The sequence below is a fragment of the Euprymna scolopes genome, chromosome 35 (assembly GCF_053919585.1).
Source record: "Euprymna scolopes isolate OS-2025 chromosome 35, ASM5391958v1, whole genome shotgun sequence".
In the NCBI taxonomy this organism is placed as follows: domain Eukaryota; kingdom Metazoa; phylum Mollusca; class Cephalopoda; order Sepiida; family Sepiolidae; genus Euprymna; species Euprymna scolopes.
The window spans coordinates 24,585,811-24,599,950 of record NC_136516.1 but is presented as its reverse complement, the minus strand read 5'-3'; the positions used below and the strand labels follow the sequence as shown (position 1 = coordinate 24,599,950).

Below are 14,140 nucleotides of genomic sequence, written 5' to 3'. Positions count from 1 at the left end.
AGCAGGTAATAATCGCACGCCATTATTCTGCATTACTGTCGCAGTCGAAGCTGGTGTTCTTAGCGTGAGGCTCGCGTACATTTCAACACCTACCAATAGGTGTCACTACCAGTCAGTATTTATGGCTTAACCAGCCAATCATAATCGTGTAAGGAGGAAAGACCCGGATGTACTGGTGCTCATTATTTCAATAAGTGATCCTATCGGGTTAGAGTTTGTATTAAGTGACCCCCGTCGAGTTAGGATTAGGGTTAAGTGAAACCTCCACGCATCATTTGATCATTTTGTCAGGGTGATTTTAGTAATATCATTTTTATAAAATTGATTTTTTTTTGCCAAACATCGCCCCAAAACAAGCATACAAAATATTTAGGTCACTGCTCTTATCTTGTATTTCATTCTCAGCGTTTCGGTCGATGTAACCTCCAGCCTTTCTCAAGTTCGTTTTATTGAACTCTGGAATCTTTCTGTTGAACTAGGAAATTCGTACGGAATGTCAAATGGAACCCTTCATTTAATCTTCGGGTTCGCTTGTTTTCGTTCTGTCAGTTATGATCGGGTAAAAGTTTTAAATAATTTAGAATTATATTCTTAGTATCGCCTGTACTTAGGTTGAAATCTCCAACCTTCAGAGAACTTTTTTTTTTTTACATAGTACGTCACCACTTATCAAGGCCGATAGGCCACTCAAGGATAAGGGTTAAAGAGTGTAGAGTAGTCAAAAGGACAATATAGTAATCGATAGTAATGGAAGTTCGGTAAATTTGTTAACTTAGGTGGAACGGCTCATCAGAAACTTGTTCACGTTGGACTTGAAGACAACCATATTATAGAAAGCTGGAAAGCAGGAAAACGGAAGACAATTCCACAGGCGTGCAGTTCTAAGAAAGAAGCTTTGATCATGGAATCTATGTTTAGGTTTAGGTACAGATAAAGAGTGGGGAAAATTATTGATAATGTTTTCAGCTAGTCTAGTGTTTCTTGTGAAAGTTTGGCGAGGGGGGGACCATAGATTGAAGCTCAGTTGAACACTTTCCATGAAAATGACGATAAAGCAGAGACAAACTCGCAACATCTCTTCTGTGAGACAGAGGTTGCAGCGAAGAGAAAAGAACATCTCCCACCAGGCCACGAAGTCTATTTTGAACACTATCAAGGCACTGTCACTGAATACGGATTATACTGAGCACTTTTAGCCGTTGCGTCATACGTTTTTGAGAATTGCAAATAAGAAATCTATATAACTATATGCACGTGAATGAGATAATGGATGTCAAATTTGACCATCTATTTTTAGAATAAATTTTACTTTTTTGCCTTTAACTCTGTGTTAGTCACCTGCGTGTTCCAAACATGGTTAGTCCCGTTGAGTTTTTATACACGCCAACACAAAAATGATTATAGTGTTATTACTTTGTAAAATATAGTTATCTGCTGGTTCAGGATACATCTACAGTCCCTGTTGAATAGTTTGAATCACTTGCAGCTTGTTGATATCAATGTAAAATAATACAATAAAATAAATTATAAGATTAAGAAAAAAAAAATTTAATCTTAGATTTAGATTACTTTTAATTTAAAAATCCCACAAGATACACCAGTTTGCGTTATTTTTAATATCTATGATGAACACAAAATGTTTCCATGAACTGAAATAGCAAGAAAAATGAATATGAGGTCATTACATAAACATTATCTTCCAATCTGATTCAACTCAAGGAAAACTGAGATACAACTGTGCCATACAACTGTGCCTGAGTCAGGAGAATACTACGAGGGGGGAAACGAAATAAGTTGCCAACTAGGAATTATGAGACCTTGAGCATAATTGGGGTGATAAAACACCCCATGGGACTAACGCAGGGTTAAATAATGTCTGTTTACACACAGCAAAAATTTGTCTACGAGGAAGTAGTTTGTTCTTGTTTACTGATCCATGACCGAAACATGAGCAACAGTGGTTGTAGTAATTAAAAAAAAGTTGTATTGCTTACTTATAAGAATGGAATCTATTTATGTCATTACGTATTTGTATAGAAGTATATATATTTCTTTATATTTTTGCTTCTACGTGAAAAGAAAATCTGTATTCTTGTATGGCATCCATCATTCTGTATTGCATTCCATCATTCTGTATTGCATTCCATCATTCTGTATTGAATTCCATTATTCAGTATTGCGTTCCATCAATGTGTATGTTCTTTTTTTTATTATTGATCTTAACATGGCAAAATTTATCCTTTGAAACTAATTCAACTGACAGTTAACCAATGTTTACTACCTTGTTTGATATTACGCTGTGAGAATGCTTTCTAAAGAATTGATATAGTAGATCGCAAATATAGAAATAACTTTCTTGGTCATATAACACGGCCAAAAAATAATAAACAAGATTTTTTTTTCCGAGCACAAAAATATTTGAAACCAAAAAATTTATTATATGAAAATGTATCAAGATATAACTTTAAAAACATTTATTGTATGAAAATACATCAAGATATAACTGTAAAAACATTTATTGTATGAAAATGTATCAAGATATAACTTTAAAAACATTTATTGAAAAGTCTGCGTAAGAAAATATAATTTTAATAAAACATTTTTCTGAATTAAAGCAACTTTGGATTTTTTTCCGAAACATTTTTTGGAATTCAAATAAAATTGTCACTGTAACAGAATATAGTTTTAATTTTTTGTGACACCCGTTGAAGGGTTAACAAAGTTTGATATATATATATGTGTGTGTGTGTGTGTGTGCGTGTGTGTGCGTATGCGTGTGCGTGCGTCTGTATATATATATGTGTGTGTGTGTAATGCACACAGGGTGATGTGATGCGCAAGTGTGTTAGCTATAAGGTAGCGTCTTGGCTTACGCACCATCTCGCTCTCAGCAACCACCACTGGCTAGCCTTGCGCGAAACGAGAAGCCGAGTGCGTAAGTCTTCTCCTGTCAGTACACAGCCTCTCCATCATCAAGGCCTCTGCTGTGCCTCCTCGTGGTCACACACGGTAACTGGTTGTCATGCGACTCCAGGCTGAATCAGTAGAGGATCTCGGAACAGTAGGGAGTCCCAGAGGGACTGTGCTACGGCCCACCGACGTGTGGACATGCCCTGACACATTACCAATCCCTATCCCAGCCATGGGTCAAATGGACTCACTGCCTTGTGAGAGCCATGGAAATGGATAAGGCTAGGGGAGCAACCCCGACAGAAACGATGGAGTGGAGCCCCTTAGGCGGTTGGATGGCATACTTGCCTCCCTCCGGCAGCTCCTGCACCCTTGTTCGTCCCCAGCCGTATCGACTATGTCTTGCCGTTGGAATTGGGCGGGCCAGGACGAGAGAGTGAGGCCGATGCAGCGCAAGTCCCCCTCACTATAATCCAAATCCAGCGCAAGTCAGGGTGTCAAACATTGCGTCAACACCAAGCCCTGTGGCGATGGGCGAGCGGCAAAGCAGCAGGTGTGGAAATCACTGGGAGCTGTAGCTGCAAACCTGCACACAGGCGGCCCAGAAACTGGTCGTACTCCACTCGACCGAAGCAGCGAGGGGGTGCAGGCAACTGGCTGGCCGACCGAGCAGTCCTTTTCAGGATCACTCTGCTCGCCTCCATGGCATGAGGACGGGGCGATAAAAGGAGCCCTAAACATAGCTGCTTCACCATCACCCCTGGCCAGCATACCGCGGCTGGCGGGGTTTCCCTCACAGCGGTCGAGACATGAGAAAGAAAGGGTTGGTGCTTACCTTAGCATCATGGAATGTCCGTACTTTGCTCGACAACACCAGAGCTGACCGACCCGAGAGAAGAACTGCTCTCGTAGCAAGGGAGCTTGCCCGTTATAAGGTAGACATCGCAGCCCTCAGTGAGACTCGCCTCTCAGACAAGGGTCAACTGACAGAGTCAGGTGGCGGCTACACCTTTTTTTGGAGTGGACGCAGCGGCGAGGAGCGCAGAGAGGCTGGCGTGGGCTTCGCCATCAAGACTGAGCACGTGAGGAAACTGGCTAGCATCCCGGACGGCATCAATGACCGGCTGATGAAGATGCAACTCCCGCTTAACAAGGCAAGAACCGCCACACTGATCAGCGCCTACGCACCAACCATGACTAACCCCAAAGATACCAAGGACCAGTTCTATGAAGATCTGGAAAGCCTCATCTCCGCTGCTCCGCAGAGAGAGAAGCTCATCGTCCTCGGCGACTTCAATGCCCGCGTTGGCATGGACCATTCCACTTGGGACCGGGTCCTTGGCCACCATAGAATGGGTAAGTGCAATAGCAACGGCCTACGGCTGCTCAGCCTTTGCGCTGCACACGACGTTTCCATCACCAACACCATGTTCCGCCTACCCACCCGTAACAAGACGTCGTGGATGCACCCACGCTCCCACCACTGGCATCTGATTGACTACGTCATCATCAGGGCAAGGGACAGGAGAGACGTAAGATTGACCAAGGCTGTGTGTGGTGCCGACTGTTGGACAGACCACCGCCTGATCATATCCAAAATGTGCCTCTACATCCAACCCAAGAGGCGGCCTCAGGGCCAGAAAGTCACAAAGCGCCTTGACCTGGAAAAACTTAAAAGTCCAGATGTCATCCATGAGCTACAGGAAGCAATCAAAGACAAGCTATCTGTCCCCCTCACCATCTCGGACACTATCGAAGATCAGTGGGCACACCTCAGAGACTCCACCTACTCCATCGCTCTCGAAATCATTGGACCCAAGCAAAAGAAGCACCAGGACTGGTTTGATGAAAATGACTCTGAGATTCAGCCCCTCCTGGAGGAGAAACGCCAACTTCTCCGTGCACATCAGAGTGACCCCAAGTGTTTTGCAAAGAAAGCTGCCTTCATCAACATCCGCAGCAAGGTGCAGGCCAGACTCTGCTCCATGCAGGATGCCTGGCTCAGCGCCAAAGCAGATGAGATCCAGGAGCATGCCAATAGCCAGGATATGAGGAAGTTTTACGATGCGCTGAGGGCTGTCTACGGTCCCCAGTCCTCTAGCTCCTCCCCCCTGCTTAGCTCCGATGGAACAACTGTCTTGAATGACAAAAAGCAAATCCTTGATAGATGGGCGGAGCACTTTAACAGTGTGCTAAACTGACCATCTTCCATCAACGATGAAGCCATCGATCGACTACGCCAGGAGCCTATCAACGAGGAGCTCGACATCCCACCCTCGTCAGAGGAAGTAAGCAAAGCCATCAAGCAACTTTCCTCTGGGAAGGCCCCCGGCCCCGACTCAATTCCAGCAGAAGTATATAAAGCTGGTGGACCTACACTGCTTTTAAGACTAACAGAACTCTTCCAATCCATGTGGGAGAGTGAAGAATTACCGCAAGATTTTCGTGATGCTACTATCGTTCACATTTACAAACGCAAGGGAAATCGTCAGTCATGTGACAACCACCGCGGGATATCCCTTCTTTCCATCGCCGGGAAAATCCTGGCCCGCGTCCTTCTCAACCGCCTGCTGGTGCACCTTGAAGATGGTCTTCTTCCCGAGAGCCAGTGTGGCTTTCGAGCGGGCCGCGCGACGACTGATATGATCTTTGCTGCACGCCAACTGCAGGAGAAGTGTGTCGAGCAGCACCGGGGCCTCTTCACCACGTTCGTCGACCTGACCAAGGCCTTCGACACTGTTTGCCGAAATGGCCTCTGGCGGATCATGAAAAAATTTGGTTGTCCAGACAGGTTCATCGCCATTGTCAAGCAGTTCCATGAGGGCATGACCGCTCGTGTCCTGGATGACGGCGACCCCTCAGAACCCTTCCCTGTGACCAACGGGGTCAAGCAGGGCTGTGTCTTAGCCTCGACGCTCTTCAGCATGGTTTTCTCTGCCATGCTCCAGGACGCTTTCAAAGACAGTCACTCTGGCATTGTCATCAAGTACAGATGTGACGGGGAATTGTTTAACATCAGGCGAATGCAGGCAGTCACGAAAGTGAGGGAAACCATCATCAGAGACCTTCTCTTTGCCGATGACTGTGCCCTTAATGCCCCAAATGAGATAGAGATGCAACGTCAAATGGACGGATTTTCCACCAGTTGTGACAACTTTGGTCTCACCATCAGTACAAAGAAGACAGAAGTTATGTACCAACCCGCCCCAGGAGATGCATACCATGAACCCGGCATCACTGTCAAAGGACAGAAGATCCATGCTGTGGAGCAATTCACCTACCTTGGCAGCACCCTCTCCCGCACCGCCAACATTGACATTGAGGTTAACCATAGGATCTCCACAGCGAGCAGTGCATTTGGAAGACTTAGAGACAATGTGTGGAAGAGGAGAGGCATTACACTCGCAACCAAACTGAAAGTATACCGAGCGGTCGTCCTGACAACCCTACTCTACGCCTGCGAAACTTGGACGCCATATAAAAGACATGAAAAACAGTTGAATGGCTTCCACCTCAGATGCCTCCGTAATCTTCTCAACATCCGCTGGCAAGACAGAATTCCTGACACAGAAGTCTTGAAGCGCGCGGGGCTCCATACCATCACCACCATAATCCGCAAAACCCAGCTCCGGTGGGCAAGGCCATGTCTATCGCATGCACGACAGCCGAATCCCCAAACAACTTTTCTATGGGGAACTCAGCCAGGGAAAGCGGAATGCAGGGGGCCAAAAGAAACGATATAAAGTCTGTCTGAGAACGTCCCTAAAAGACTTTGACATCAGCCCCCAGTCTTGGGAGAGTCGCGCTGTTAAACGTTCGGCCTGGCGTTGCGTCATCAGCCTAGGAGCCGACAGGGCAGAGAATCAACGCATGACACACGACCAGCAGAAGCGCAAGAGGAGGAAGGAGAGAGCTGCCTGTTCACAGCCTGCCGATACCGCCTTCACGTGTCCAGAGTGTGGAAGAGTCTGCCGAGCACGGATTGGCCTCATCAGCCATCTCAGGACCCACAAACCCCTGACGCCGAATTGATTGATACCTTGGGCATCGTCGATTCCGACGGACGAGCAAGAAGAAGAAGATATATATATATATATATATATATATATATATATATATATATATATATATATATATATATGCGTAGATCGTCATATAATAATTAAATCACTCTGACTGATGTTAAAGGCATTTAATAAAAATAAACGTTTAAATTCAACTACATCTCTCGCGGTTGACGGTAGCCGAATGGTTCAGATCCTTGCTAATGAAGCCAGACATGACTTCTGTTGCCGGGCTTGAGTCTCGTGACACCCTGCACTGTTGATTCTCGAAAGGATGAAACACTAGTGATTCTATGTATTTAATAATTATAGTAAAAAATAATGTCAGACCCTTTAAGAAACTTGTTCTTATTGTGGAGCACTTTCAGTTGTAATAGAAAGTCGGCCAACTTAGATCATATGCGCAGATCGTCATATAACGATTAGATCACTCTGACTGGCGTTAAAAGCATGTAATAAGAATAAATATTTAAATTCAACTGTATCTCTCGCGGTTGACGGTAGCCGAATGGTTCGGGTCTTTGCTAATGGAGCCAGACATGACATCTGTTGCCGGGGTTCGAGTCTCTCGACTCGCGGTAATCGTGACACCCTGCACTGATGATTCCAGTCTGTAGGTATTTGGTATTTAATAATTATTATAGTAAATAACTAACCTTATTATAGCAGTGTTCTTAGATAGATTCTGTAGCTGAGTGTATTCAATAATTATCAATAATCGATAATCGAAATAATCCGATAAAAGAAAGAACAGCCGATTTTGACCAAACGTAACACAGTCTAACATTACAAGTCCATTATGATGTGAGAAGGGAGCTCATAGTAATTTCGATGTGCAGCGGGTGTACACCAAAGAAAGAAGTCAGTGAAACGTTACATAAAAGGGAACATTCGACAGAAACATGGCAAAAAAGAAGAGCACTGTTTGTCAAGACGCGTCGGACTGAAGGAGTAAAGTAAAGGATGTATCTTGCAATGCGGTTTTATTATTTGTATTGAACTATGTAGCACAATATTACTTTCTGAGTATTTATTAGTATTTATTAATTTATTAATTTATTAATTTATCTCATTTGGGTCAGTTCTATATTTAAAATACAATGGGCACTATTTTTATAGGAATATTGGTAAACTCATATTTGCTGCGTGTTATTGTTTTCATTTTTGTTTAAGAAACTAATTTTTTCCGCTACATCAAAAAATATCAGCTCTCATTCCGTGGAATTTCCGCGGATCCTGCTAGTGATTAATATTATACTGATTTTGCGTCAATAATTTCGTGTATGGATGAACTTAATATTCTTTTTTTCTATCTTCTTCTCTAGAACAAAATGGAAGAAGCAGTTGGCTTCCCGACTCAAGCTCGTTCAACGACAAGGCATCTTCCCTTCAACCTGCTGGAGTTCGACGCCCTACACGCCGTACACTAATATTTTCCAAAGTTTACAGCACACGGCACTCCAAGCGGACGTCCACCCAGCCCAACACAGACCCAGCCTTCCTTTCGCGATGAATCTCGGTTAGAAGCGGGGTAGGGAAGGGTATTCAAACAAAGAGTATGCACTCACCCCACTCTTGCAACCCTCGCCAACCCTCGCGTTTCTCTTGTTGCAAAAAAAACAACAAAAAACAACTTTACGTCTTTTCTTTTATCTTACGACATATCTCCCCTAACCCACAAAAAAAAAAAAAAATAATGCAACTCATCATCATCATCGTGTGAATCCAAAGATTCTATTGTTGGCAATGGTTTCCCCGATATTTTTCGAATCGAATTTCTTTCTAGAAAGAACTTGAGTACTTACGAAATAGACCACGAGAGGGTTGCCAACATCTTAAGTGAAAGTGATTTTTGTGGAACGAATTGGATTCGAACCCAAGTTTTCAGTCCCTGTCGTTAACCTCTACTCCATCGTCACCTCCGATGTTTCAATGTCATTATCCATGAGCATATTTCTGTCAGATAAATGTACTTGTACACTTCTCAACATAGAAATAAGTACATCTATACTAATAAGAAAAATACGTGTCTGTTAACTGTAAGTTCGCTAAAAACATTAACTTATGAATGTGAACATTTATAACGATTATCCTCTACTTATCCAAATAAGTCAATTTGTTATCATTGTTGGTTAATGGATCGGAAGATTAAGGTTCAATCCTCGCTAGAGTCATACTAATACTAAATAATACTTATAATAAAAACGGCAGTTGATGTTTATCTTGAGTTGTCTCTATTTACAATGCCTCCCCACGGGACAGAGTTAGACACCAGGACCGTTTTTTAACGTGGAGAAAAGGAACAAAAATAAAAAATTGTCTCAGTCGTGAAGGATTTCTCCTCCACTGACAGAGAACAAGAAATTGGAGTGGAGCATCTGAAGAACAGATACTACACTGTGATCTTGTCCCGAAGGCCAAGAAAAAAAATAAAATAAAATAAAAAAATAAATAAATTAAAAAAAAAAATCATTTTGTTTCAGAAAAGAAAAAAATTTCCAAACAAAATGGCGGAATCAATCCAGAGAAACTTTGAATTGTAAAAGTTTGCAGACGAAGAGGAAAAATTATGCGCAGGAATTTTAAGATATTCAGTGTATTTTATGAGGTGATTCCGGTCATAACGTAGTCGTTATCTATATATGTAAATCTCAAACGTCTGTTAGTATGTCCTCCTAGAACTTTCGACATACCGAACCAATATTGTTGAATTTGGTATCATTTAAAATTTCAGACCTTCGGAAAAATAATATAAAAAAATTGGCCCGAATGGTCAAGTCTAACTTGGTCAGCTGGTCAGTTTTTTGCATGGGGGTGTCATAAGATTTAGTGAAATTTTAACGTTTAATACTACACAATAGTATTGCTATGTTATTTTATACATATTTGAAAAAGTGCTGACTAATAACCAGATGTGACGTCAGCTCCCTTCAATGGCGTCTTTTAATACTTAGATTTACCCCTTTCGAAGGGTAACTTGATCTTATAACCCAGAGTTAAATATTAATTTTCGAGTCGAAAAATTGGGACCAACGTAATCATCGCATTTCAAAACGTAAAACCCCAAATTTACAAGAAAATCCAAAAGGGAAAAATAATATTAAAGAAATAGAGAAAAGGAAGAAAATCATTTTTTTTTCAGCTTTCAACAAAAACCTTTATATCTAGTATTTCCAACAACACATTTTTCTAAATATTTAAACAATTCATTTATCTACGGCCGCTCTGATGCCACCCGCGCGTCTTGAACATGTACTTCTCTTGTGACATTTCAAACACCACTTCTCTGAACACTTGTCTCGAACACGTCTTTTCCCGTTCTCTCGTGTCTCGAATACATCTCGAATCCTATACGTCTCAAATACGTATCCTCTGAACACGTGTGTCCTTTTTATCTCTACTGTGACGTCACATCGCGCAGCCGGCTTGGTCATTTGTATATGGCTTCTGCTGTTAACCAAGCGCCAGCGGCTCTGTTACACCGTCTCTGATTGGTTGGTAGCAGAGCATGGATCCATCTGATTGGTCAGTTCTTATCAACCTCATCTAAAAATATGACCTTGCACTTTTTATAACCATACTCATAAAGAAAGCAAAAATATTGCAACAATGTGTATGTATGCCCACATGTACTATGTTTCGCCATATTAGACATAAGAATGTGAAATTGTTTTAAGAAAATCCCTACCAATTCAATTTTTCTTTATATGGTTAGAAACAATAAGGTCACACTTTTCGTTGGTATCAAGATTTAAAAGCCACTCGGGGATTAGGATTTAAGAAATTGCCAGTTGATCGATGAACATTTTTCAACTGATTGCTTTACCTGATCCAAGAAAGGGAACACTCAGCAGTGAGGATCAACGATCATTAAAGTATTCCTAAGAATTCAGAAGTTCCCTCCGTTACACCTTGACACAGTAGCTAACAACAAAGGAACCTTTTGGTTTCCCTAGACCAAAGTCGACTAGTTTACTTTTTTAAAACTCAAATTGTCATGCGAGATTTGAAGTATTGCATATTCTATGCACAGAGAAAAAAATTATACATACTAATAGCATATATAATATAATATAATATATACGGCATAATTCACGTTGAAACATCGCTTTCCATTATATCACCGAAGTTAAGCAACGTTGAGTCTGGTCAGTGGGTGACCATTTTAGTCTGGTCAGTGGGTGATCATATTAGTCTGGTCAGTGGGTGACCATTTTAGTCTGATCAGTAGGTGACCATTTTAGTCTGGTCAGTGGGTGACCATTTTAGTCTGGTTAGTGGGTGACCATTTTAGTCTGGTCAGTAGGTGACCATTTTAGTCTGGTCAGTGGGTGATCATATTAGTCTGGTCAGTGAGTGACCATTTGCTGTATATGCTCCCCACTTAGTTCGGCATTGTTTCCAGTATTCTAGCACTTCTTGCCACTGGACTCAAGCAGTGCCAATTCAGGAGAGGTGTGGTTGGAGATTCCGCAAAGCTTGCCTCACAATTACATGTGCCGCTACACTTACAGGGAGTATCCATTGTCTCTTGAGACTGAACGGAAGCATCAGATTATATTAATAATAGATGTGTGTCTGTGTATCTGTCTATGTTTGTCTGCCTGTTTGTCTGTCTGTCTGTTTGTCCACTATCTGAGTTTAGCCTATTAGACATATGAACACGAAAATTGTTAAGAAATTTTCCTACAAGTTCAACTTTCCTTAATATGGTCGTGACTCAAAAATCCAGTTTTTATTACTAATGTAACACTGTTTATCAAAGCTCGGTGGCCACTCGAGGATAAGGATTGAAGAAATTGTCAGTTTTACGATATGCAAGAATGGGAAACGACACGTAAAATGTTTGCTTATCCAAGAAGACATCAAGAAAAAGAAAAAGCAGTTTCAATATTTATTTCGCGCGTGTTTTCTATCATTATTACACCGTTAGATCTGCTTTGCAACAAAATCACACCCCTTCGTTGTTGAGGTCCATTAATCCCAGAAAGCTTTTAACTCTAATAATTTCTTCTCTCGAACAGCAAGACTTTGGAATTCCATTTGTGCTGCCTACTTTCCTGACTGTACTGATATACATAAGTTTAAATGTAATGTGAATCAACATCTTGTTAATATTTTTTAGACGTAGTCTTAAATAGTAGCCCCTTACGTCCAAGTGGCGATATGCCTTGTTTGGGGTGAACGTGGGTGAAAAAAAAAGCATATAAGTGTATGTTTTAACTGTTTTGTGTGAATATTATTTTTGTGTAATTTTTTGGTAAAAAAAAATTATTTCTTATTTTCTTCTTACGACTTTATTTATTTCAGCTGAATGAATTTTATAATTGACGAAATAATTTTTTTGTAACTACAATGGCAACGTTAATAAAAATCAATTTATTTTGATTTATCTACGTATTTGTTTTTTTAGATTTAACAGAATATATAAGTGATATTTGGTTGTGTAAAAGCCATACATCTGATCGTAATGAAACGAAAACAAAGGTATATTAAAAGAGAAAGAGAAATGATTTTCAAAGAACTGGAAAAAACATATTGGAAGAAAGAAAGCAATTATTAAAAAAAAAAAAGCAAGAAGACGGAGAAAACATATACATTATTTTAATGAGTTTTTTGTGACTCTAATCCAATGCCTGTTTATATAAATTGATTTGCTTACAAGGGAGATAATTCAGTTTATACTTACTATAACGCTGGTATAGTCCATTCCCCGAATGACATTGGACTCCTTCCGATAATGAACTACCCAGGTTGTATCAACTTCTCTTTCCGTGTAATTTTCTCCATATAATTTTCCGCAACCACTCAAAAAACTAATTTCAATAATTCTGCTTAAAAGCAAAATAGCGTCCATTCGCAGCTGAACATTTTGCTCACTGCATTTCATTTCCCCTGATGATATGAACCATTGTTGAAAACTCATGGATTAAGGAAATTAAAATAACCCCTTCTATATATTCCTTTTGTCAAATAATAAATTCTTAAATCGAATATATGTCTCTGTATGTTGTTGTTTTTTTTCAGAATTTAAAATTGAACCACGAAACTTATATATTGCTCTATTCTTAAATATTGAGCTTTTCCTTTTTGGCTAGGATCTCCTTGAAAGTATTACTTCAATTAATATCTATCAGGATTTTTCATTTGAATTCTATCAGTGTCTTATCTCACTTATATATATATATTTACATTAAATATATATATATATACATTAAATTAAATTAAATTTTATTTACATTATATACACACACATATATGTATATATATATATATATATATATATATATATATATCTGACACAAGCTGTCACAATGCGGCAATTACTTATTAGATTTAGATGTTAATCGTGTTGATTCTTTATTTACAGTGTTTAAACAACTAATATTTCGAGAAATATCTCTTATTCAAGGGAATATTTTAAATTTGTGATGAGAATTTTGTTTGTGTGTCTATTCTCATTGGAAACATGATGACATATGAGCATATAACAATATGGTGATATAACATCACGCTTCCAATACAACAGATACGCTATTCGTAAGTAGTTTTAGCTGATTAATTTAGAATGCGGCAATAACTGGGCGTTTTAGAGCGTTTCTGTTTGATACACTTGCCTGTCTATTTTTGTTCTGTTTGATTTTTAATCCGTTTACGTGAACCCAACTCTAAAATAAATGAAATTTTTCCAATCTTTTTTATGCTTCACTGATTTTTTGTTCTTTCGAATTCATCTTTTAAAGACTAATAAACATGCACATACGGTCCGATCAAATCCTAAAAATACAAATGAAAGAAAGATCGTTTTTTTTTAATGTTGAACGAAATGAATTTGAAAGAGATCGCGTGACGTAATTTTGTTAATAGCACGTAAAAGTATTCTGGAATTTTAATATTTAAATGTAAACAAATACACAGGGACCAATTTGGTAATAGGGAGGATTTATTTTACATTGAGTAATAATTTCTGGTTTAGCAATTGTTCTGCAAGATCGCAGCTTTCCACCAACGTAACGAAGAACTGTCCTCTTTCCTTCTGTAACCTAGTGCATATGAGCGCGTTAGAAAATACCAGCGGCAGCAAAAGATGACTGGCTTGCGAAGAGATTAGCAGCAGCACTACCTGACAAAAAGCACATATGCAAATTAGGATGTGTGTCCGACAA

General features: G+C 40.1%; 1 protein-coding gene across 1 annotated transcript in view; it reads left to right on the top strand.

Moving 5' to 3' along the window:
• Positions 1-12,964, top strand: part of LOC145259736 (uncharacterized) — a 48,041-nt gene extending 35,077 nt beyond the window's left edge. The window contains exon 4 of the mRNA XM_080117436.1: positions 8,300-12,964. Coding sequence (XP_079973562.1) covers positions 8,300-8,498 — 199 coding nt within the window. The 3' untranslated portion in view covers positions 8,499-12,964. The remainder of the gene's footprint in view (positions 1-8,299) is intronic.
• The last annotated feature ends 1,176 nt before the right edge of the window (positions 12,965-14,140 follow it).